We start from the raw sequence: 23,807 nt of genomic DNA, 5'->3' as shown, positions 1-23,807 counted from the left end.
GAAGATACAAAGGCAGTAAAAACATGGAAATTTCAAAAAAAGAATTCATATTTTCACTGATAATCAGACAAAAAGCCAGCAGATCCCAGGAGGAGCCCAGCACAGATATTTGGCTTGTTTTTTTGTTGCCTTTGTGTGGTTTGGTGCCAGCTCTCTGTAACTTATTTATGATTCTGGGGACTCGCAACAGCAAACTGTAGGGAAGACCATGAAGGGGAGCGGAAAAAAACAAGAAACAAAAGAGAAGGTTAAAAACTGAGAATGAAGCAGGAGGCTCAGTTGAGAGCAGAGGACTGGAGAGGTTCTGCTCCACGAGTCCTTCAAGGTGATCAGATGAAAGAAAGGAGCTGATGTGAGAAGAATAAAAAGACAAGAAGGGCGAAAGAAAAGAGGGAGGAAGGAGGAGAGGGGTGTTTCCCTGAGGCGGAGATGTGTCTGTGTGTGAATTAATCTCTCTCTCTCTCTCTCTCTCTCTCCCTCTCTCTCTCACACACACACACACACACACACACACACACACACACACACACACACACACACACACACTCCCTCCCTCTCTCCCAGTCACTCAGTCAGTTGCAACAACACGCTCACCGAGGTCGGCAGCACAAAGCAGAGTCGCTCTCTTACCAGCTCTCTCTCTTTCTCTCACACACACACATACCACACCGCCACACACACACACACACACGTGCTGAGACACTCGACACACACCTCTTCAGTGACGGCTGTGGAGCAAAAGTGACTAGAGGAAGGAAGGAAGGTGAAGATAAGACAAGAAGAAGAAGAAGAAGAAGAAGAAGAAGAAGAAGAAGAGGAGGAGGGCTGATAGATTTGGGGAAAATATAATTCAGGTAAGTCCTCTTTCTTTTAATCTCTTCTTTTATTATAGCACTGAATCTGGGAAACCACTACACTTTGCACGTCACAGCCAATATTTACACAAAAGTCCCACTTCGTGCAGGGTGACTGTACCTGTGCAGTATCGGTGGGCAGAGTTAACCTCGTCGACCCTCCCTCTTTGGAAGTTTTTTTTTTAATGGATTCTCATTTGTTCATTTCTCCCCTGCGAGACAGCAAAGTAAAGACGCGGAGAGGTACACTATGAGCTGCTGGCTTTTTAGTCACAAATGCTGACACGTGGGGAAAGTATGGGCTCATTCATGTGTGTAGATTAAGTTGACGAGGTCTCTTTTGTGTGTGCATTCAAGCATGCGGCGGGTGTGTACAAATTCAGAGGCAGAGTGAGTTACGAGGGAAGTGAAAGCAGAGGGGAAATGTTTGAGGAAGGGAGCACTGAAATTTGATTTAAAAAAAAGAGCTCAAAGACCACTTTTCATAGAGCTGGGGGGGAAGTGGTTTTGATGACTTGAACGTGAATGCGTGTTCTTTTACTGTCAGCGATGCCAGAGATCAGCACATGTTATATTTAGAAATAAATCAAGCAGCATTGTTTTTGAAGAAGTAACACATTTTTGTTTTTAATGGCATTGAACACTTATTTTGCTTAAATTGTACATATTTTTTTTTTTACATTGTGAAAATGATCATTTATCATCATTTAGGTTTTCATTTCATTGGGTTATTGTTTGCATGACGCTACCTGGATGCATTCATTCTTACTCTCTGCGCATCTAAATGCAAGACTGTCCTGCCAAGATAAACAACAGCATCAGTTGTTTCAGCTTTATGCTCCCAAATATTTGTTTAAATTCAACCTGCTAAGTCCACTGGTGGCTCTTATCAGTTAGTAATTAAGACTCTTGTCAGTAACAAAGTAGGATGTTGGGTGACGTTATTGCAGAGTCCCCAGAGAGGAGGAGGTCGCAGTGGTTGGAAGTGTGAAGAAAACATCAGACAGCTTAGTGTCAACAGTGGCTTCTTTAATCATCATCATCACGGTCACTCCTTAACCTCAAAGGAGCGCTATGTAGTTTTGGAGAGGAAATTCGAGCTCTGACTTTTGATATTCACTATATGAATGAGGTAAAAAACCAAACTCATAAATATATACATTTCTTCCATAACTGAGTAAACAAGCTGTTAGAGGATAATAAGTTCCCAGAACACTGTTTGAAGCTGGAAAGGTGGCAGGGTCCGCCACATATAAACAAAGTAAAACAGTATGAAATTGTGTAGTCCTTTAAGCCTGCATACTGCACCTCAAACCAAGTGGTTGATATTGTAACCATGATGTAGGAAGTCTCATAATCTGAACATAATCTAAGCAGCCAGAAACAGAAGCTATGATTTTTGTCTTGGTTGGGTGGTTCACTCATAAAACTTTGATCCAGGGGAGCAGTTATGTTATTTTAAGCCGAAAAACAAGGGTAGGTTTTCTGAAACGTAACCATAGTTTTGGTGCCTTTATTTTGAAGCTGGATCTTGCATGTTTGTTTTTGCTACATTGACCACTGTCATATCATAAAACAGTAACTTGCAACGATTTTGGAAACTACTTCCTCTTTTAATTTGGAGAACTTGTTTCAAAGACCGAGTTGTAAAAAAAGACAGATTACTTTGCGTTATCCTTGACATTTTTGTTGTGTTTGATCGAATGCTTCACCTCAAAGAAACTAATCCAAGCTGAAAATAATAATCCTGCAGAACAATCTCTGATGTCCACAGCATGATTTAGCCAAACTGTGAACAAACGGCAGCTAAGACAAAGCAGCGCGACTTATCATGACACTCCCACATGACTAAGTGGTTATATAGGTGAGCCTGCACCATGAAAGAAAAAAAACCAAAAACCTCTACACTAGAGCGTCTGATGTATTCAAACAGACGTAACGAGAAGAAACGACCGGAGCAGACTCAGGTCAGCGTGGCTGCAAAGGGACAGACGTGATGCGCTCTGTGGTTTTGACCTTCACCATGTTTATAAAGAGCTGATGTGAGCAGAGGAGGAGACAGAGAGAGAGTGAGAGAGAGAAGAGACGGAGAGAGCAAAGGGATGAATGGAGGCATTGTCTGGTGTGTGTGTGAGTGTGTGTATGTGTGTGTAATGGGGAGGGAGGCGTGTTTTGTGTGTCTCAAAACAAACTGTGAGCAATCAGTGTCATGTGAGAGGTTAATGTTACACCAAGATGTGGCGCGTCTCCTAAACAAAGAGATCAGGTTAAATTACTGTGTAATCGTCCGTGAACCGCTCATGTGAATAAAAATGCTGTTTTTGTAATGTTCAGTCTGCGATGCTGTCACTCTGAAATACATGAGATTGCCTCGTCCAAAAAAAAAAAAAAAAAAAAAAAAAAAATCAACTGGTTCACAGACAGCGAGTATTTGGTAAGTAGAAGAAGAAGAGGACAGCTATAATGAGCAGTGACTAAAGGTCAGACCCACAGAAACTCACATCCATCAGAAATGAGGCCACTGCACTGCCCACACCGAGGACTTGGCCTGAAAGAGATGATCTATACCTTATATGGATCATTTAAAATCTTTTTTTTTAAACTGGACAATCAGATTTCGCAGTCTTATTGAATCGTTCAGCAGGATAGTATTTTGACAAAACATCCACAATACATTTTTTTTTCAAAAGTTATTCCCACAATAACCAGCAGGGAGCTGTTAAGTAATTGAACAAAACACTGGATATTTTCACCATGAAGTTGGCACATTTTCAAGCTGTGTTCATGGCGACAGAACCAGGTAAAGCCGAATGTAGATTGTTCCCTCACCCTAGCCAGCTGGTGTGTGTGCCTAAACCATTAGATAAGCATGTGGATACGGCGAGTGCCTTCAATCCATACTCACCCTCTTTCTGATATGGAATAATGGAGCTGTACCTATAGGGACTTGAGCAGTGATGGTAGAGGGAAAAGCTATGGCGCCTGCCTGATAATCACCAAGATGCATTTTTGTCTTACAACGGCTGTGTCTATCACTACCTTCTAACACTTTCTGGCGTGCTCCTGGGTACAGCAAACCAGGCGTTCTCCTGAAGTAGACTGCTTGCCCGATGAGAATGAACCATGCATTTGCAGAATGGAGCTCTTTTTTTTCCTGGACATCAAGTGTGACACGACCACAGGACAAGAGGAAGAAGTTTTTAAAATGGCAGAACTTTTTGAGGTGAGGTTATGCGAATAGTTGAGAAGAACATCTGTATGATGTTACTTTGGTTGGGCACAGTTACAACATCACAGCTGGGAGGAGATGGTTGGTGCATACACGAACGTTTTGACTCTGAGCAGCGCCCTCTAGTGGTTGTATTGCTTACGTAAAGGACGCATTGGAAGTATGCGGGCAGTGACAGTTATAATATTTGAAATGGACGTATCTATTTTTGTATGTAAATGGAGCATGAAGAGCGTAAGCACAACGAAAGAATTTGCGAAAAGAAAGTTGCGACAAATGTGGGATTGGGTTGAAAAGCAGCCCCTTTAAGTGTTTCTCCCGTGAGGAAAATCGAATGCCTCATACATGCATCATTCCTTACAGCAAATAAAAATGGTAAACTTGAGTTATATTGCACTTCAGAAGAGTTAAAGTGCTGCACAAAGAACAAAACAAAAGAGGATCACAAACCACTAAAGCAATTAAAACCGCAGACGGTGAACACTTGAATCAATTACAAAGTGATTAGAACATAAAACACTGTTGATAAGATGCAGACAAGCAAAGCGGCAGCGATAAACACTCCACCTTAAACCGATTTTGTGTTTTTCTGAGGCTTTTCTTGCTCCAAACTGTTTCCTGTTTACCCCTGGATGGAATCAGGTTAATTTCCCTAAAAACTGATTAAGATTATGTGCTTAGGAAGCTTCAGCGCCGGAGCTTCGCAGCTACAAATCCTCCTTTGGACGAAATCCTAATTCTGCAGAAAGCTTGCATCCGGGGGCCACAAAGAGAGGAGGAACAGTCGGGTTTTCAACAAACTCAACTCATATTTTCATTTAAAAACAAAAAGAGGGAGACTGAGTGAAGAGATGTATGGGAGGGGAGTGGGAGATGGAGACAGTGACGATGGAGAATTAAGGGCAAATTGAGCAAAGTTCGATGGAATATGGCGAGACAGCGAGAGCAATTTGGATCAAAAGTCAAATGGATTTTCTGGAAAATTAGGAACATGGGGCGATTTGAGAGCTGGATAAGAGCCTGAGTGCGACACTGACAAAGACATTGTGTCAAATCTGAGGGCGGAGGTTTGACGTCTGTGTGTGTGCGTGTGTGTGTGTTAAGGGGGTCTCTGCCACCTTGGTTGCAGAGAACATTATGGCTGTTTGGGCACATTAAGGGGCATTAGCTGGAGGAGCGGTCCTGAATAATGCATGGCCTTTATTTATGAGCAGAGTGCATACGTCCTCTGAAGCGCACTGAACTGGAACACACACACACACACACACACACACACACTCATGCGCGCACACACAAACACACACATTTCTCACTCGCTCTCTCAAATTCTCTCTCTCACAAAGTATGCCGACCTGGCAGCGTGCGCACGCTTGTATTTGTGTGTAAGAAGCCGTGACTGTCCCCGTGTGTGTGTGCAGCTGAGTGTGTGACTAACAATATCTCTGAGACACCTGCACATTCCTACATGCCGACATAAAAAGTCAGCAGGCGGCAACGGTCGTTTCGCTCCACTGAACGGTCCTCGGGTCTAACAGGGCATCCAATGAGCCCATTAACATCTCAAACACACTCTTAGACACACACGGACACAAACTCGCACAATGCACTTACAAGAGATATTCATATTCAGATGACTTCCAACGATCAAAACTTTTAAGTATCATTTGTCCGACAGCTTCCTCACAGAGTTTTATCAGTATGCGGCCTCATCCATTATTCTACAGTTCTGTTCCAGAGTGAGACACTCATCGTTTGACTCTTGCAGAAATTACTGCAGGCATGAAACAAAGACCCACATCCGTAACATCATCAACAGCAGACTGTGATATTGTTACATCGTGAGCTGGCATAAGTTTAGTATTTTCCTGGTTTTAAAAGTCTGAATTACAGTAGAGTGAGGAAATGTTCTGAACTTACCAGACTGTTCTTCTTGTTGTAATACATGAATTAACCTCACACTGTCAACACGTTGGTACCAGTGGTAGTCTATTATCTAACTATCGATATCGAGATATTTTGCTCAAAAATATTGTGATATTTGATTCTGTGACCTAGTCTCCAGCAGTTATGAAGTGCTTTTGAGGGAATTTCAGATATTCCTTATTGCGATAGCCTTCAAATTTTGCAATATTACTTACTCATCAAGGCTGTATAATCTGATGTTACTTTAAATCTCCTTTTTGTTGATGAAAATGTAAAAAAAAATCTACATTTTTGACTTACACTTGCAGGTGTTAGTTGATTGAAGGAGCTATTTGTAAGACATGGCCAGAATTGCCTCCCTGAAAATGAACTAACATTAACAACAAAGTGTGAAGGACCAACAGTGTTGATGTTATGTTAAAGACATTTATGGCTAATGAAGTTAGAATGCCAACCAGATAACCCGGCCTGTGCCTGTTCTTGTCTGTAAATAAGATAGCCCTCGTAGTTTCAGCTTGGAGATATATACCAGCTGTTAGCATAACAAATGAACAAAATTAACTCACAAGTTGTCAGGAAATGAATTATTCTTATATTTTGCCCACTAAGCAGAAATGAAAAGCTTTACCTTCCATTTTCTCTGCCGTATCTTGTCGTCCCTGAAATTATCGTCACGTTTAGAGCTGCTGTAAATCACCTCCATACATTCCCCCAAGTAGGTTTAGAGTCTTTTGCAGGACATACAAAATTTGACTGATTGTAGAGATTAATTTGAATAATCTTCCTTCAGCTGTAACATTGATCACATCATAGCCAGTCCTCATTGTGGTCTTGAAGCGACGGTCTCTAGCCTTGTTTATATTATGAAGGGAGGTCAGTGTTTAAAGAGCTGGTGGGGCGCCGTGCACTCAGGGGGTCAGTGTTAACTGTGTTTGCAAAACCTTTGGGTAGGAGTTCATCAGCCTGGCAGCCGCTCGCTCTGTCAGGGTGAAGGTTCACAGTGACTCCAGTGTAGCTGGGAAACACACACACATGCGCGAACATGTATGCTGTCGAGGCCGTCACACCTCAGCAACTCTGAGGTGACATGAACCCCTGGTGGCACAGACAGATGGAGGGAGCCAACAACACACACACACACACACACACACACACACACACACACACACACACACACACACACACACACACACACTCACACACACACACACACACATTCAGTTGTAATTTGTATTATTTTTGTCTCACCTGTTTTCTGGCAAAGGCCTACAGTCATGGACCAGACCGCCCACTTGAGCTGTCTGGTCATTTACAGTTTAACCACACTGAGAATGAGAGCATCTTAACCACTAAACTAAAAGCCTAAAGTCGACTACAGGTGATTAAAATTCCCAGTTGCACAAGTCGTCAGTGGATTACACCACTGAATGTTTTGAGAATCAAACACCTTTCAAGTTGGATTTAAACGCTGACCCAGAATCACTAAATGGGTGTTGAAAGTTTGTTTCTGTCTACTTAAAAAATGTCGGATACGTTTAATCAACACCTCATATCTTAAGATTTCAGGCTAGCCATCTCAATTTCTCTTCCTCGACAGTCTTCATCTCCTCTTCTTCATAATCCAACTATCAGTGCAGTATCTGTACTCTGTAGAGGAGTCTCGAGGCAAAAGATTTTTTACAACTGGGTTGACAATAAACATCCTGAATCTTGAATCTTCCACAAATCATCCGTGTTGTTGATATGTATGATCCAAACCATCCTCACTTAGCCAATAAATAGTTAAATATAAACACATGATAGTGCGTCACAGAAGTATCATAGTTTGGAGAAAATGACAGATCCACGACAGAGAGATACATCATGCTGCAGCAGTGGTTGGAGAAGAATGTATGGATGTTTAGATTAATTTTACACCATATAATCTATGTCGGAACACAAGCTGACTTCTAACGCAGTCTTCCTTAAAGCTTCAAAGTTTTTAAAGCCACATTTCAAGCTGTGGTTTGACTGCTGACTGCATTTCTTCCAAACCTTGGGAACAAGCCAAAACAAAGACTGTGAAGGCCAAAAAACTCAAAAACATGGCAGCCACATTAAGAGGAGTCAGTTACTTGTTCAGTGTTAAGAACTGGACTCAGGACTGTTTGCCTACATGATGCATTTCAGCTCTATTAATTACATGATACTGCATCGATCCCCGGAGGGAATTTTCCTTTCGCTCGCCCTCCTGCACACAGAGCTCAGAGGTCAGCTACAGAGCAGCTGTCCTGGGGCTTGATGGGTTTCAGTGTCTGGCTCAAGGGCATAACAGCAGGATTAGATATCTGTCAACACACTGGGCTCCAGCCAAAGTTTTCAGGCTAAATGATGATCTTCCCACTCACTACGAACATCAACACTCCACCTGAGTGGCATACTGATACAGAGAGTGAAAACAGTGTGATAAGCTCATCACCTCATTTCTTTTTTAAGTTACAGCAGCAAAAGATTTCATGATGCGATGCTTGATTCTAAATTCTTGCTGCTTTTTAAAAAATTTTTAATCCATCCTCCGCTTCTAAAGTGCATGAAAAAGGTCAGAATTATGGCTGAAACACAAACTCTCTCTCTCTCGTTGACATTTTGAACCACGGCGAAGGCCAAATTTGAACGAAGGTGAGATAAGAAGCAGCCTTCAAACTCTCATATCTGACGTACCCCTGTCGCAACCGACTGATGCCCTCCCACCCCCTGGTGTCCTGCCAATTAAAATCAATCAAGCCAATCTCCCGTATCGACCTGCTCTGCGCAGTAACAAAGTCATTAGATCTGAATCCTGGCTTGCTCCCAAAATTTAAGGAAATCGTATCGGAGCAAGGTCATGGAGGGCAAACAAAAAGACTTGGGGGGGAGGAGCAATGCCCTAGATTTGTGGGGTGACCTTGATGGATTCCAGACAGTAGGAGGGAGCTCAAATCGCAAGCTGGGTGGCAATGTGTGTGTGTGTGTGTGTAACGTTAGTGATGGCCCTCATTAATTCCCAGTCGCGTGTGTGTCATGGTGGTGTATGGGGGTTAAGTAGAAAGGCAGTAAAGCCATTTAAGAGTCATAAAGTGCTTGGTCAATCAAAACCACCCCCTGCTAGGCACCTCATGTCCTCCACTTTGTGTGTGTGCAAGTGTAAATGTAATGCTCTGTGTACACATCCGTGTGCATAAGTGAGTGTGAATGCAAGAAAAAAGAATGACGGAGTGCATGTTTGCGTCCCTGCGTGTGTGTGTTGGGGGGGGGGGGAATTTGTGAATCCATGTGTGTGTTGGTGTGTCATTTGTGTGTGTGTGTGTGTGTGTGTGGCCGAGCAACCAGCTTGGAGAGTCAGTGGGATACTGGGCTCAAAGAGAGAAAGAAAGGGAGAGAGAAAAGAACGTAAGGATGCACCACCAGTGGAGCTGTGAAAATAGCCACGGAGCGGATGCTGCGATCAGAGCGTAATGTGTTCGGCTTCATCACAATGTGTTTGTGCGTGTAAATACATGTGCATGCATTTGCACCCACGTCCGGGCCTGTGAGTCAGAATTTCTGCCTCATTTGTAGCCGCTGCAAGAATCCGTCCATTATGCGCTTCCTGTTCTGCTCACAGAACCACTTTTCTTGCAGAGGTTTAAACGGTCAAAATATTTCTGAAAGCATCCGGCGAGTTAGACTGTGCACACAGCGCATCGCCACACAGTTATGTCCGAGGGCTCACATATGTCCTAATGATCCACACAAGGAAGCGTTCTGGCCTCATCTGTTGTTTTTCTTCTTTCTAACACACATCAGTGGTCACATCTGATACCTAATGAAGCATTAAGATGCAGAAATAATATCCATAGATAAAAGGACAGTTTTCATTATGTTTGACAGTGACATGCATCTTGTTTTATGTAGCATATGTGGCATGTTAATACAAATACACTCTACATAATGCACATTGCAGTGCTGCTAACTGTAACAAACACATTTGACTACATGACTACATTAAAGGGGGACTATGTAGTTTTGGAGAAGAAAATAAAACTCGGATTTCCATTTTTACAATAGTAATGAGGTAATAAAACAAACTCAGAGACGTTTGTCTTTCCACGTCTGAATAAACAAGCTGTTCTCAGAGGAAAATAAGGTCCACAGAACACTGTTTGAAGCTAGAAAGGTTGCAGGGTCTGCCAAATGTAAGTAAGACAGTATGAAATTGTGTTGTCCTTTCAGGTCAGTTTGTCTATTTTGGCAGATTTTACAAAGTGAGGCAAAAAGCTGCTTGTAAAACACATCGGAACTGCAGTTAGGAGAACAGCTCAGGGCTCAGTGAGGACATAAGGGGCTTTCGTGATTTAAACCAACGAGTCTGGTGTCACATAGCTGCTAGCCGGGGTATCTGTCTCACAGTGTGTGTGTTGACTTCAGGGCTGAACAGTCGAGACACCAATCAGACTAATCGTCCATTTTGGCCAACAAAGCCACGAGCAGCCGGTTCGGTTTATTACTGTCGCCGTAGGGCACCGTTTGGCCGCAACGCCACACCAACTGTGGCATCATCTGTAACCACCACCACCCTCCTTCTCTCACTACAGCGCCTTTTTCTCTCACTTTTTCTATCCTTCTCCACCTCCCTGCTTTAGTGATCATCAGTCCCTGGAGTCTACTGCGCAGGTGAGAGCAATCTAAACAATTGTTGCCATGGTAAGCTCGCAGCAGGAGCTCAAACACACCTGATGGTGCTGGCACATCATGTCCCTTTGCCTTCATCCGTTGCTCACTTTCCCCTCGTCTTCCTCCAACCTTCAAATCCTCCTTTTTCTCATAAACACCATCTGCCTTCCCCCCCTCTATCACTCTCTGTTTTGTTGTGTTTTCCTCCTGCGTGTACAGTGTGTAACCCAGAAACAGTAGAGTTCAGGACCCAGATAATATTTGGGCTCGCTGGACCGTGATGATATTGACCAGACACAACTTGCCCGCCCCCATCTGTCAGCTCGCCCACGTTCCAGACGCCCATATGTACACAAGCCTGACACTCAAACGTACAGCAATAGGCGCCGAATTCACCCGAAAAAACAACGTCCATGGTGTCTGTTGCCCTGGAGCAGCTGACCTCGCAGATCTGCCAAGAGGGACGCACCCAAATCCCCCCATCCCTCATTCCCAAACACACACACATACAAACATGCAGCATACAATACAATACAGCGTCCTGTCGACATGTGACAGTTGGGTTAAATCCACTCTGACAGGTCAGTCTCTTCTCACTGTCAGGCCAAGCTGTCAGTGTGAGAGAGACCACATATGTTATGTCTGTAAGTGTGTGTGTGTGTGTGTGTGCGCGCGCGCGTGTGTGTGTGTGTGCGTGCGCGTGTGTGCAAACAAGGATGTTGGCAGCAGAGAGGGGACAGGGGCGTGAATTAAGCATGGTGTGTGTGGTCTGTGAAGCTGCAGTAATTCAGATGATGTGTTATCCCTCCGAGGAGTGACCATCATCCGTCACAGCAGGACAAATAAAGATTTGTCTCCAGTCCTGTTGGTTTGGGGGGGTATTTGTTATATTACTTCACTTTTCTACAACATTACAACTTGCAGTGCTTATTTACCCCAGTCAGTCAAATTAAAACATTTTCTCTCTTGTCACAATGCTGTGCTTATGCTCTGGTTAGGCTTAGGCACAAAAACCACTTGGTTAGTGTTGGGAAAAAAGCTTCCAGTTTTGCAGCGTTTCTTCAAGTAAAACGGCAGTGTGACAAGTCAACCTCTGGTGATCCTGAAATATGTTGTTTTGATTTCACAAGTATGTTGTACTGCAGCGAAATATCCATTTAGACGGCTACAGGTCAGTGGTGACAGATTTGACTCAATATTCCCCTAATAAACCCACGGCTCTTACAGCCTCCACTTCTGATATGTGACATTTGTGAGGTTGGCCACTGGGGTTGGGTGATAAAGTCTGACTCACAGTCAGCGTTCCAGTTCAACCCAGGAGTGTTGGATGGGATTGAGGTCAGGGAGCTGGAAAACCATGTCTTTATGGCTTTGTGCACAGAGGAATTATCATGTTATAACAGAACCTTCCCCAAACTGTCTTGCCACAGCGCTTGCACTCTGTCTAATATACCCTACATGCTGTAGTTTTAAGACATCCCCTCAGCAGAATTCTAAAAGATTTGGTAACCTTGGCAGGGAAATGCGCTCTCTGAGCTCTTTCTGGTGTCAGAAGAGTGTCTTTCTTTAGATTGAAGCCACCCCGCAGGGACATAACGTCATTATTACTGCTGCATTTCAGCTTTGAACGGTGGGTAAACTATTTAGCAAGAAGGCCGATAGACAGAATGCAGACAAAGATGAAAAAAATGGAACAGTGTATGGGCCTAATGGTGTCCCTGACTCAGGTGATGACCAAGCACTGACAGACAGGAAACCTCTTTGTTACCTCCATAATTTGCTGAGTCCTGTGCCAGGTGGGCCATCTAAACACACTTACACACTTACACACACACACACACACACACACACACACACACACCCCAGACATGCAGAGATGGCTGTGGATTGTGTGCCCAGACACTCAGGCCAAAACCTCTTTTAATTAGAGTAAATTTACACACACTCCCAGCATGCTTTGCTTTTCTGTTTGTCTCTCTCTCTGTTACTCTCTCTCTCTCTCACACACCCACACACATACACACACATTATTACAGAAACAGCTTGCATCTTTATGCATGTGCACACACACACACACACACACACACACACACACACACACACACACACACACACACGCGTGCATGCACAAAGATTCCTTTGATAAAAATGGATTTCCTAATCAGTCTCCCTCTGTGCACTTTCTGATAAAACATCAACAGTAGGACCCCGACTTCTACTACTGCAGACATACACACATGCGCTCAATATTTGTGTTCCACACACACACACACACTAAACACACACCAGAGAAGAGAAGGAGCCGGCGCATTCTGGTGTTTGATACGGTTGACCCAGATCTTGGAGCGTGCACGGCTGAAGATGCAAGTATGTGGGGAGGGGGGTCGAGGGGGGAGGGGTTAATACAGGAAAGGGTGGGGTAGGGTGGGTTATCTTGGAGTTATGCATGTGTGAGTGGGTAAGATTATGAGTGAGTGAAAGGGCGGTGGGTGTGTGCCGCTGGGCTGCTCAGAGAGTGTTTTTAAAAAAAATTTTGTCACCACAGTGTCTAATTTGAAAACCAGCAGGGGGCTGATGGGTAAAAGATGGACAGACCTCAGTAAAGGTCAGAATGAGTGAGATATAAACAGAGAGAGTGAGAGTGATAGAGAAGCCGCCACATGTAGAAATGATGAAATTACACAAAGTGAGGAGAGGCTTTCTGTCTGGGAAGCTATTGTATTTATACATCCATGCAGGATTTAAATGATATGGTACATTTTTGTACTGCTTTTATTTTGATACACACATCACAGGTACTTTGGCAACCAGCTGTGAATCTGTTTGCAGAAACCTAATGCAAATTAAGTGCCTTAATTTACGATTCATTTCTTTTTTTTTTTTTTTGGCTTCACCTGACTTCAGAAGCTAGAACTAGAAATTCAGATTAATGATAATTGTGTTTTTGTTGTCTGACTGGAGACTGGCAGCATGGCACAGCCAGCTGAAATGGTTTAATACTTTGTAAGACATTAACATCTATTTACATCAATGAAAGCATCCTGACATATGTGTAGATACTTAATTTTTTTCATTTGTTTTCACTTTTAAGTGTGAACATATTTGTCAGGGCACTTGTAGTGCTGCCGAAATGATCTGTTGTCACGTCTCAGGGAACTGATCAACACTAAGGCCCTGTCCACATGTACATGGAGATTTCTTAAAAATGAACTTCTTCTATGTACTTTGGCCTTTGTTACATAAAGCGTTTGATTTCACTGAAAAAAGGAGCTTCTGGATATCTCCATCCAGGGTGAAGATATTTAGAAACACTGTTGTCAGTGTTTTCATTGGGAAGGATCCGAAGCAGTGCTAAAATTATGACAATATGTAATATATTTTTGAAATCCTGTTTCCAAAGATACCTGTGTACATGTGGATTTTGCAGAAATTTCTCGAGTACCCCCACTGGTACACTCAAATGGTCATATATGTCGCTTTCTGAATCATTTGCAGGCAACCTATTCTAAATGTAGTGCTCTGACAGGCTTATATCTGAAGTTCCCCCTCTTATTATCCATCCACAAAACGACAAATGAGAACCCATGTCACTGTTACATGGTACAACCGTTACAGTGTGTTCATACTATTCCTGCAGCTTGACACTGGGACATAGTCATAGTTACTATGGTTGTCTTGAACAACTTCAGTATGAGGCCAGTAAACTCCGAGAGAGTTCTATTATTTTGAATTGTGTTTGTGAGGGATAGCTGTGGGAAGGTACACTTAGCTTTAATATTGCAGCCTGTGTGCTATAGATAGCTTAAAATGTTTTTGTTTTTTTAAAACACCCCAAAGAATAAAATCAGGCCACATCCATAGAGGATGTTGCTCAGAGACCCAACTGCAAAGGTTTTATTTCATTGCCACAGATGTATAATTTTTGACACCGTTTGCAAATCAAGTGTAGAGGAACACATACTGAGAAGTCAATTACTGTGGTTGCAAAATAATTTGGCTTTGCAGACTTGAATCTGTTGCTCCAAGGAAAAGAACAGAATGAGACGTGCACAAAGAAAAGACGGTGTCCTGCTGATAGTTGCATGAGATCAGAGGGTATGGAGAAACATATTCTGTCATTAATTTGGAGGACTTTTCGATTCAAGAATATCTCTCTATTCATGTTCATTAAGTATTCTACTTGCACATGAGATGGTTATGCACAGAGAAAGAAACTTGTCAGGAGCTACTTAGGTGGTTCTAATTTTCTCCCTCAGTCTATTTCCTCCTCTCTTTGTATTGTTCTTCACTCTGAATCTCTCTCAGGAAAAGATCAAATCTTCCACTCATGTGGGTAACTAAGCATATCTCTCTCCGGGTCGAGTGCCTGGTTCAGGGTGCCTCGAACGCCTCACACAGATACACAGTGTGCCTGGAAGAGGCGAAACTCCTTGACTTCAATCGAGACAGGAGAGCTGCTTTCACTCTCTCATCCACATCGCATATGTCTTTCATCTTATCTATGAGCCTTGAAAGACTTCGCAGTAGATAGGAAGCTTGTTGGGCCTAAAAGTGTTTTTGTATCATAGTGTGTTGGACAAAGGACAACAATGGACTTCACAAGTATCTTTTCTGTATTCACATGTCGTTAAAAAAACATCCAAAACCACCATCCAAATTCTCACTGTTCATTGTTCTCCATCTTTTCTGTGTGATAACTGAGAAAACACAAGAGGAATGCCGGCAGTCGGCATGATCTGGAAGCATGACCGATTCCCGTCTTTCTCAGATAGCTTCATCTATTTTGATTACAGACCCCCCTCAGAGTGTTGGCCAGCTCCGCTCCAGGCGGGTAATGGGAACAGGATAGGAAATGGGACCAGCCTTGTTACATTTAGGATTTCATTCTGAAAGGCAATCATCTCCATGGTTGTGGTGGTTGTGCCATAATCGGCAAGCACAACTGGTTTAGTGTGAGCAAACTGAGGAGGCGCGGCCAAGGTGGAAGTTTAGAGGTAAAGAAAAGACAAATGTGCGAGGAAATTAAGGTCGAGCCCGGCAAATAAAGGAAGAGGAAGGAGACCAGAGTGTGAAAGAGAGACAGATGAGGGGGGGTTGAATGGAAGAAGAAAGAAAGGAAGGAGGACAGGGAGAGTTTTATCTGACTCTCACAGCCATGGTGATGTGACAGGCTTGGCAATCCAAAGCGTTTCCCCATGCCACCCCCTACCAGGGACAATCTTCCTTGCTGCCTTACACACACACCCTCCCGTGGAGCACGCACACACACCTCAGTCCCATCCTGCCTCCCTACCGCCCGTCTCCTCCATCCCTGCCACCCTCTGTCTCTCCGTACAGGATAATCCGTCCCCCACCCCCCCAAATACCATCGCTCAGTAAAAAGATGTTTCCAAAGGCCTGGATCGCGGGCAGTCGCACGCTGCGTTCTGGCACAAAAGGCAAAGGCTGCACACATGCGGATGAGATGAGATACACACACACACACACACACACACACACACACAAGCACATCAAAACTTATAAGACATGGAGACGCTCCCAATACGCAGATGACAGCATCTGTGTTTCACAGATAATTACACTCCACCCCTTCTCTTTTTTCCCACTCAATCTCCATCTCCATCTTTTCCAGCCTGAGATACTTGTTTTTGTCAAGATGGTGAATTCACGCATCATTGACAATCCTGGCATTGTTGTTGTTGTTGGTTCTCCCTATCCATGCTGGCTAATGTGAATCACAAGGCGCAATGAGCGGGAAAAGACGAGGACTTGCAATGACTCATGTGAGCCTCATTGAGTGGGGATAAGGGGCTAAGCTAGAGCTTATATGGCGCTGAGCAGTCCAACCATTAAGAGGTGCTTATGAAGTCGGCCATTTTGTTTTGATTTCGTGTCATTTATGCCGAAAGGGCCGAGCATTGACTACAATGAGTTTTAAACTGTGTGCAGACAATCAAATACTTGTATAATACCATCTCCGACAAAATCCATTTGCATTGCTGGAGAGAGCGAGACAGCTTTAATTCAAACAAGCCTACTCCAGTATCAAACCAAACATTTAAATCTGCTAGTTCTGGATTTGTCATACTTACTTATAGATAGGCACCATGGTCACCTATTTATTTATTTAATCAAGATCCATGCATTACATATTGTAGTTGAAAAATGTCCCAAATTGTTGCAAGCGAATTGAGGATGGGGCACTTTTGACGTGTAGACAAAGCATCTCTAAATCCAATCCTGTCTCATCAGTCAGTATTAAAAGATCATCGACTCAACAGTATTTCAGGGCAGAAAGGTGCGCCTGTGTTTTATTTATGAGCAGCTAAGAGGCTGCTGCAGGGCATCCCCCCATTAGCATGGCGCTGGAGTTTGTTAGCAGATGTATGTAAACAGGGAGGATCTCAAACAACTCGCGAAGAAAGAGTCAGAAAACGGGCTGCGGGAAACGAGAGAACAAAGGTGAGGGGTGAGGAAGACAAGGAAAGGTGAAAGGGAGGGTGGGAGGAGGAGCTGAGAGAGGAAGGTCATGAGGTGAGGTGGAAGCGGAGCTGCTCGGCAGCGGGGGAATATTCCAGCCTGCTGAGGAGTCGCGAGGGACTCACACAACCACTTAACACAAGGCGTGTGTCTCGCTTTGCAACACACACGTCTACACACAGACACACAAGCCTCCCAAAAGATCACTCCCTTTGTCTCTGTTGCTCGCTCCCGCGCTCACACATGAACTGCAGACTTCACACAGTGATTTGCATCATCCCACAGTTTGCCATCACGCATCAGAATGATGACTGTAAATGCTTCCTCTTGCTGTCAGCAGCTAATGTACATTAAGTACCAGAACGCAGGGTAGAGTAATATGTAGAGTCATTGTGAAAGAAAATGTTCGGGGTCCCTCCTAGGCCTGAGATATATCAGTATTGGTGTTGTATATGTCGGCCAGTAAATAAGAAGTAATGAATGTCAAGAAGGTTTGAGGTTAAAGAAACGGTAGGTAGGTTTCCATCCCCCTTATTAAATGCATCTTTAATTTGCACTTAAAAAAAACCTGAGAGGAAATGGTGAATATTGAAGAAATAAAAAGGCACATTTTTTTCCATAATGAGAGAAAGGTTATTTTTAACAATTATTAAAGGTGCTATTGATAACATTCAGCCACTTGGACTAAGGATCTCTTCAAGCTATTTCTGGCCATCTGTAATCTATAATGTTGCCCTGTGGGTAAAAGTTCAACATCACCGTGCAGCGGGTGAGAAGCGTCATTAATAATTCTTTTAACTGTACTTTCATCTCATGTCTGTCTGTGTGACTGGTGATACTGCACCTTGGACGAAAAAGAAATAGATTTTCAGGTCATCAAGTGCAGCTTCTCAGTTCTCAACCATGACTATGACTTTTTTTCCCCTTTTTTTTTAAGTAATGAATAAAAAATATAATGAACAGACAAAAAGAAGGAAGTGTTTAATCTTCCTCTGGAATAATGTTGGACCAGTTAAAATCTACATGCATTTGCAAGTTACTGTAAGTGACGTCACACACATTTTCGATATCAGCTGGTCTGAAGCTGCATCGCCATGATGAAGGGTTACCACGTCCAAAGCGCCTGCACCAAACCACACCCCGCTTTACACTGAGGGATGGCAAATGTTGCAACAACGATGACGACAATGTCACCAGGCCAGGGGATAGCACAGAAGGTCGTGGGTGCAGCGACGCTCCCTGAAGGTGCAATTAACGCCCCGCCACAGGAACAACGCTAGACAGGGTTCCTCCTCTGAACCAGAACATTGTTACACTAATTAATATCTCACCGTCGCATCAGGGCGGCTTCGGCTCAATAACAACAGTAACAGCAACAGCAGAAACAAAGCAGGAGAGTTTATTTCAAGGAATCCTCGCTCGAAGGTTTGATCGTCGTTAAGAAAAAGTTGTTGGGAAATACACCGCTGCAAACAATTCCAGGACTGTTTTGATGCCAGTGCTGTGTTTCCATATTCACCCGACCCAGCGCTGACAGAATGCCATACTTCATTTGCAGCTGCAGTGAAGATCAGTAACAGAAAAATGTTTTATCATCAAGGCAAAATGATGGGAGCTGTGCGGTCAGGCAGCTGGTCAGCTCTGCTCCAACACATGGGGGTGCACATGTCTTGCTCAAGGGCCCACAGAGAGCGCTTCTCTATTCACTGTCTCTGAACATAATACAGTATTTTATCCAGCAGTATGAATGTTAATGAAATAAACAGTTTCAGTGCAGTTATTTGCTGATCATGGGCTGTTTGAGGTACTTCTTTACTGTTTCCATATTCTAGAACTTTATCCTTCTCAGAGGGGATTATCGTACTTCTGACTCCACTCACATTGTGACAGTGCGTCACTGTGGGTCCTTGTCATGTTTCAGACTTCTCCAAGTTTTCAGCAGAGTCACCAAACAGACATTTCACCTCTGGACTTCTTTCATATAACCTGTCTGACCCGAAGAGGTTTAATTATCCAATGATTTACAGACAAAAACTAACGTAAAATCGAAATTATAAATCTAGATTTGTGTATCAGAATGTTTTCCCTCTCTCCCTCTCTTATAGATTAATGCTCAGATTGATCTTGTGACCCTTTGGAGGCCAAAGAAACACAATAACCTACAATACAATACAAACATTTCATGTCTAACTAATAACTGAATGAACAAACTGAGCTCAAAGGAAAACACAATTTCATACCGTTTGTTTATATGCGGCGGACTCTGCCACCTTTCTAGCTTCAAACAGTGATCTGGGACCTTATTTTCCTCTGAGAGCAACTTGTTTATTCAGTAATGGAAAAAATGTATATGTCTATGTTTGTATTATTACCTCATTATACATCAATGATATTGTGATTATTACAATTCTGAGTTCGAATTTCCTCTCCTAAACTACATATTTACACATTTTTGTATTGGCAGGTTTGCTTAATTAAAGCAAAGGAGCTGAATACTTCTCCCACAGGAAATCTCCTCAAACCCGACCCCAAGGGACAAACAGCCGCATCCAGACATCGAGCGTACACTACAGCTTGTCCTCCGTACTGTAGTAATGGTTCAGCTGAACTCAGAGGGGTGTAAGTGCTCCTCGGGGTGACCCTAAACCTCGGAACAGCATTAATTTTCAATGCATCATCTCTCTTTCTGCTTTAGATGTAGATGAATATTTTAGCATCTTCTCGCCATAATCACATCTCAGCCCTATATTCTGGGCTGAAACCACTGCCGCTTGGACAGAAACTGTGTAAAATGGCATATTAGATTGCAGAGCCGTCCCTGACACATGGGATCATGAAACAGTCGCGCAGGCATTACCTACACTGCATCTACGTAAGATGAAAAGAAGCGCTCTGTGACTATACACACTGTTATGCTCTGAGTGAAGCCGACACTGCGTCCTCCCCCGCTCAAAGGAAACATTTCACATTTCTAGTCTTGGTTTTTCTTTTTTTTAAAGTCCTTAGGAAATCTGGTACTGTATCTTCCAGTAACTTCCATCTGCAGACGTGCAGATGTTGTCGTGTGGTGACATAACTGCATTTAATACACTGTATGTCTTTTTCTTTTGGACTTTGCTTCAATTACTGCCTCAACCTTGGTACGATGTTCGCAGACAGAAGATAAGAGTTTTTTTTTTGTTTTTTTTGTTTTTGACGCTGCAGTTTCAAGTGCGACAGTCTGTATCTGTGATACACTTGATGATAACCATCTAAGTGAGACACCAAAAGTGGACAATAACCATCTCTTTTTCTGGGCTCCTAGGTCGTCTAATTCAAGAGCTTCCTCCTGAGGCCCCCTGCTGACTGATAACAAGCACGACTCTGTACAAGTCCAAGAGCTTCATGAGTGTGTGCACATAACCTCCACTCCACCTCTGTGTGTGTGTGTGTGTGTGTGTGTGTGTGTGTGTGTGTGTGTGTGTGTGTGTGGCACCATGCTGTGGACAGTGCTACTAGCACTGCTGGTGCTTCTGCTGCTGCAGACTCAGCTGTCTGTGTGCTTAAGGGAATTACGCAGCGGGGGCTCCAGCTCCTCTTCTGACTCCTCTTCATCCTCCTCCTCCTCCTCCACATACAATGCCACCCAGCAGAGGCTGCCCGGAGCTATTATCATTGGGGTGCGGAAAGGCGGCACCAGAGCCCTGCTGGAGATGCTCAACTTGCACCCAGATGTGGAAGTGGCGAAGGCAGAGGTAACGATCACTGTCACATCACCTTATAACTGTTCTGTCACCAGTTGTGAAGAGTAACTGAGAAGATTTTTGTCAGGCACAACCTACAAGTCTGAGGTACCTTACTTGAGTATTTCCATCTTCCGACTGGACAAACTTTTATATTCATTCGATTTTTGAACTCGTCTGCAACACACGGGGAAAAATTATAGATGCGCTCGTAAAATACCAAACGTTATTAAAGATTAATCCAGTGATTCCCAACCTTACAAAATAACTTGTGGTCTCTGAGTTGTTTACTGGGTGCAAAACAAAATAACCCAAGCCCCAACTGAAACATAAATCAGTTCATGCAAGCGCACCTTCCCAAGTAAACTCGGATGTCTCCTACCTGGTAAAAAGGAACATTCATTTCAACTCATGTATCGAGTTGAACCTTTTAATTTAAATTTAATTTGTGACACACTCTTGGTGAACTCTTCCTCTGTGATTATTATTAGTGCGGAGAGGCTTGGATAAAATGAGCACAAAGTCAGCTCAGCCTGTATAAGGTTTGCAATATATGGATGATGACAGGCCTGTCCCATAGAAGCTGTACACAGAGGAATCCTTGCCGAGGCAGTTTGATGTGAGGACTGCAAAGTTGGAAAGCTGCATGAACGAGTAGATACGTTTGGACAAGACAAGGTCTAAATGAGAAGGGCTTGTCTTTTTAATGGTGCAAGGCTAAAAGATCTGTTAAAGAAAGGTTTTCACCGTCTGTCCCTTTGTTAGGTGCACTACTTCAACGTGGAGGAGCACTTCCGCCGGGGCCTGGCCTGGTACCGAGCCCAGATGCCCTTCACCTTACCCGGACAGCTGACGGTGGAGAAGACCCCAGGCTACTTTGCTGCCCCTCAGGTTCCAGTGCGCATCTGGGACATGAACCCCGCCGTCCGTTTGTTGCTCATCGTCCGGGACCCGGCTGAGAGGCTGGTCTCTGACTACACCCAAGTCCTTCATAATCGCCTGACTCGCCACAAGCCCTACCAGCCGCTGGAGGAACTCCTGATCCACAAGGGCCACATCGACCCTGGGTACAAGGCGCTGCAGAGGAGTCTGTACCACCAGCATCTGGCCCGCTGGCTAGAGGTCTTCCCCAGGGAGCAGATCCACGTGGTGGACGGCGACGCCCTCATTCGGGATCCCTTCCCAGAGCTGAGAAAGGCTGAGAGGTTTCTGGACCTGCCGCCCAGGATAAGCCCCAACAACTTCTACTACAACACCACAAAGGGCTTCTACTGTCTCCTGTCTGCCGGGCACGACAAGTGCCTGGACGAGTCTAAAGGCAGGCCGCATGCGCCGTTGAGCACCCAGGCCTTTAAGAAGCTGTGTCGCTACTTCAGGAAGCCCAACAAGTTGTTCTTCGAAATGGTTGGGAGGTCGTTTTCCTGGTGCTGATCCAGAGGCAAACTGTGGAGATGAAACACCTCCTGAACAATGCCAACACATTCAGGGACACAGAGGGAGAGCGAAAAAAAAAAACAACTGTTGTTTGTGTGTGTTTGTAGGTAGATGAGTGGACAGATTTTAGTTTTAAGTAAAGTCATAACATCTCTTGTAGTTGATACCTACTCAGGTATACATGTGGCCAACCAGAGCAGCACGTATGTGTGTGAAGGCCTGGGGAATTCAAAGTGCTTGTGTTGAACATGTGGCCGACACAAACCTCTACCAAGACCATACCGGTGCCTCCATGGAAGCTACGACAACTGTGCCATACACAAGTCTAAAACTGAACACACAGCTCGCCACTCGTCTGTGCTTGCTTGCGGGGTGTGAAAAGAAGATGTGAAGAAGAAGAAGAAGAAGAAGAAGAAGAAGAAGAAGAAGAAGAAGAAGAAGAAGAAGAAGAAGAAGAAGAAGAAGAAGAGATGGTTGAGTCGGCTCATTGTTGCACTATGAACTCCAATTGCATAAAAAGGTCAATCGAGGTTTCATGTAGACAACTTCGGACAGAAACCAACTTCTTGCTTTGATTTTTCCTTTTTTTTAATCAACGGTTGTAACAAGTTTGTGTGTTAGCAAAAAGTGTTTTAGTTGAAGCATCGTGTTTGCTTCATTCTTTGTTATTTTACTTGATGTTCAGTGAAAATTTTTTTTAGCTGTTTTGAAAGTAGCCACATTGAATACTGGTTTCTGATTTTCTTTTTAGTTTATTGTTAGTTTGTGTTGGTTTTTTTTTAAAGACTTTTAATAAATGTGTTCAGTCCTAGAGTCTCCTGTGTGGCACCAGGCTGCGTTGAACCCAGCTATAAGGTTGAAAAACATCAAACATAACGGCATGGAGTCGCTGACAGGTCTCTGTGAAAGCTCCTCTTGTTCCAAGTGTATGAAGACGTTCTCCGTCAGAGGATCAAAGGACGCCTTCGTTTCTTTTCATCGTGAAGACAAGGAATTACCTCCAGTTTCACCAGCATGCTATAACAAATCACACCTGTGTGATACCTGCTTTAATCAAAGCTAGAATGGATTACTTGATTTAATTCAGTTCTTATAGAGAGACTAGATCAGACTGACATCAGCGCAGAGCGGTTATACTATGGATTAAAGGATAAGCCGGTTGTTTTTAAATGTAGACATCGCTTTGGTTTAATGTGAGTCTTGGTAAGCGACCGTCCATTACACAGGGTGTAAGGTTCAACATGGTTGAAGTGGGACGGTGTGTAAGCCTCTAAAAGCAGATGTAAATCTAACCAGGGCTGCAACAAGTTAAAAAATAAATAAATAAATAAAAATTCCTGGAGGTAATTTCTTACTCCATGTCATGTTAATGTCATGACCGGCCAGTTTAGTAGTCCACAAAACATTTCTGGAGCTTCACAGTGAGTGTTGCAGCATTCTCCTAAACGCAGACGGAGATGGGGACACAAACAGCCCCCAAAAAAGATTCTCTGG

General features: G+C 43.6%; 1 protein-coding gene across 1 annotated transcript; it reads left to right on the top strand.

The window, feature by feature from the left end:
- Positions 1-577: 577 nt before the first annotated feature.
- Positions 578-23,126, top strand: hs3st1l2 (heparan sulfate (glucosamine) 3-O-sulfotransferase 1-like 2). The gene is made up of 3 exons (XM_037096888.1): positions 578-854; positions 20,462-20,891; positions 21,645-23,126. The coding sequence occupies exons 2-3, from the start codon at positions 20,634-20,636 to the stop codon at positions 22,308-22,310; spliced, it is 924 nt and encodes a 307-aa protein (XP_036952783.1). The 5' UTR covers positions 578-854; positions 20,462-20,633; the 3' UTR covers positions 22,311-23,126.
- Positions 23,127-23,807: the final 681 nt, after the last annotated feature.

The sequence above is a fragment of the Acanthopagrus latus genome, chromosome 5 (genome assembly GCF_904848185.1).
Source record: "Acanthopagrus latus isolate v.2019 chromosome 5, fAcaLat1.1, whole genome shotgun sequence".
In the NCBI taxonomy this organism is placed as follows: domain Eukaryota; kingdom Metazoa; phylum Chordata; class Actinopteri; order Spariformes; family Sparidae; genus Acanthopagrus; species Acanthopagrus latus.
This window is presented reverse-complemented; position numbering and strand designations above follow the sequence as displayed.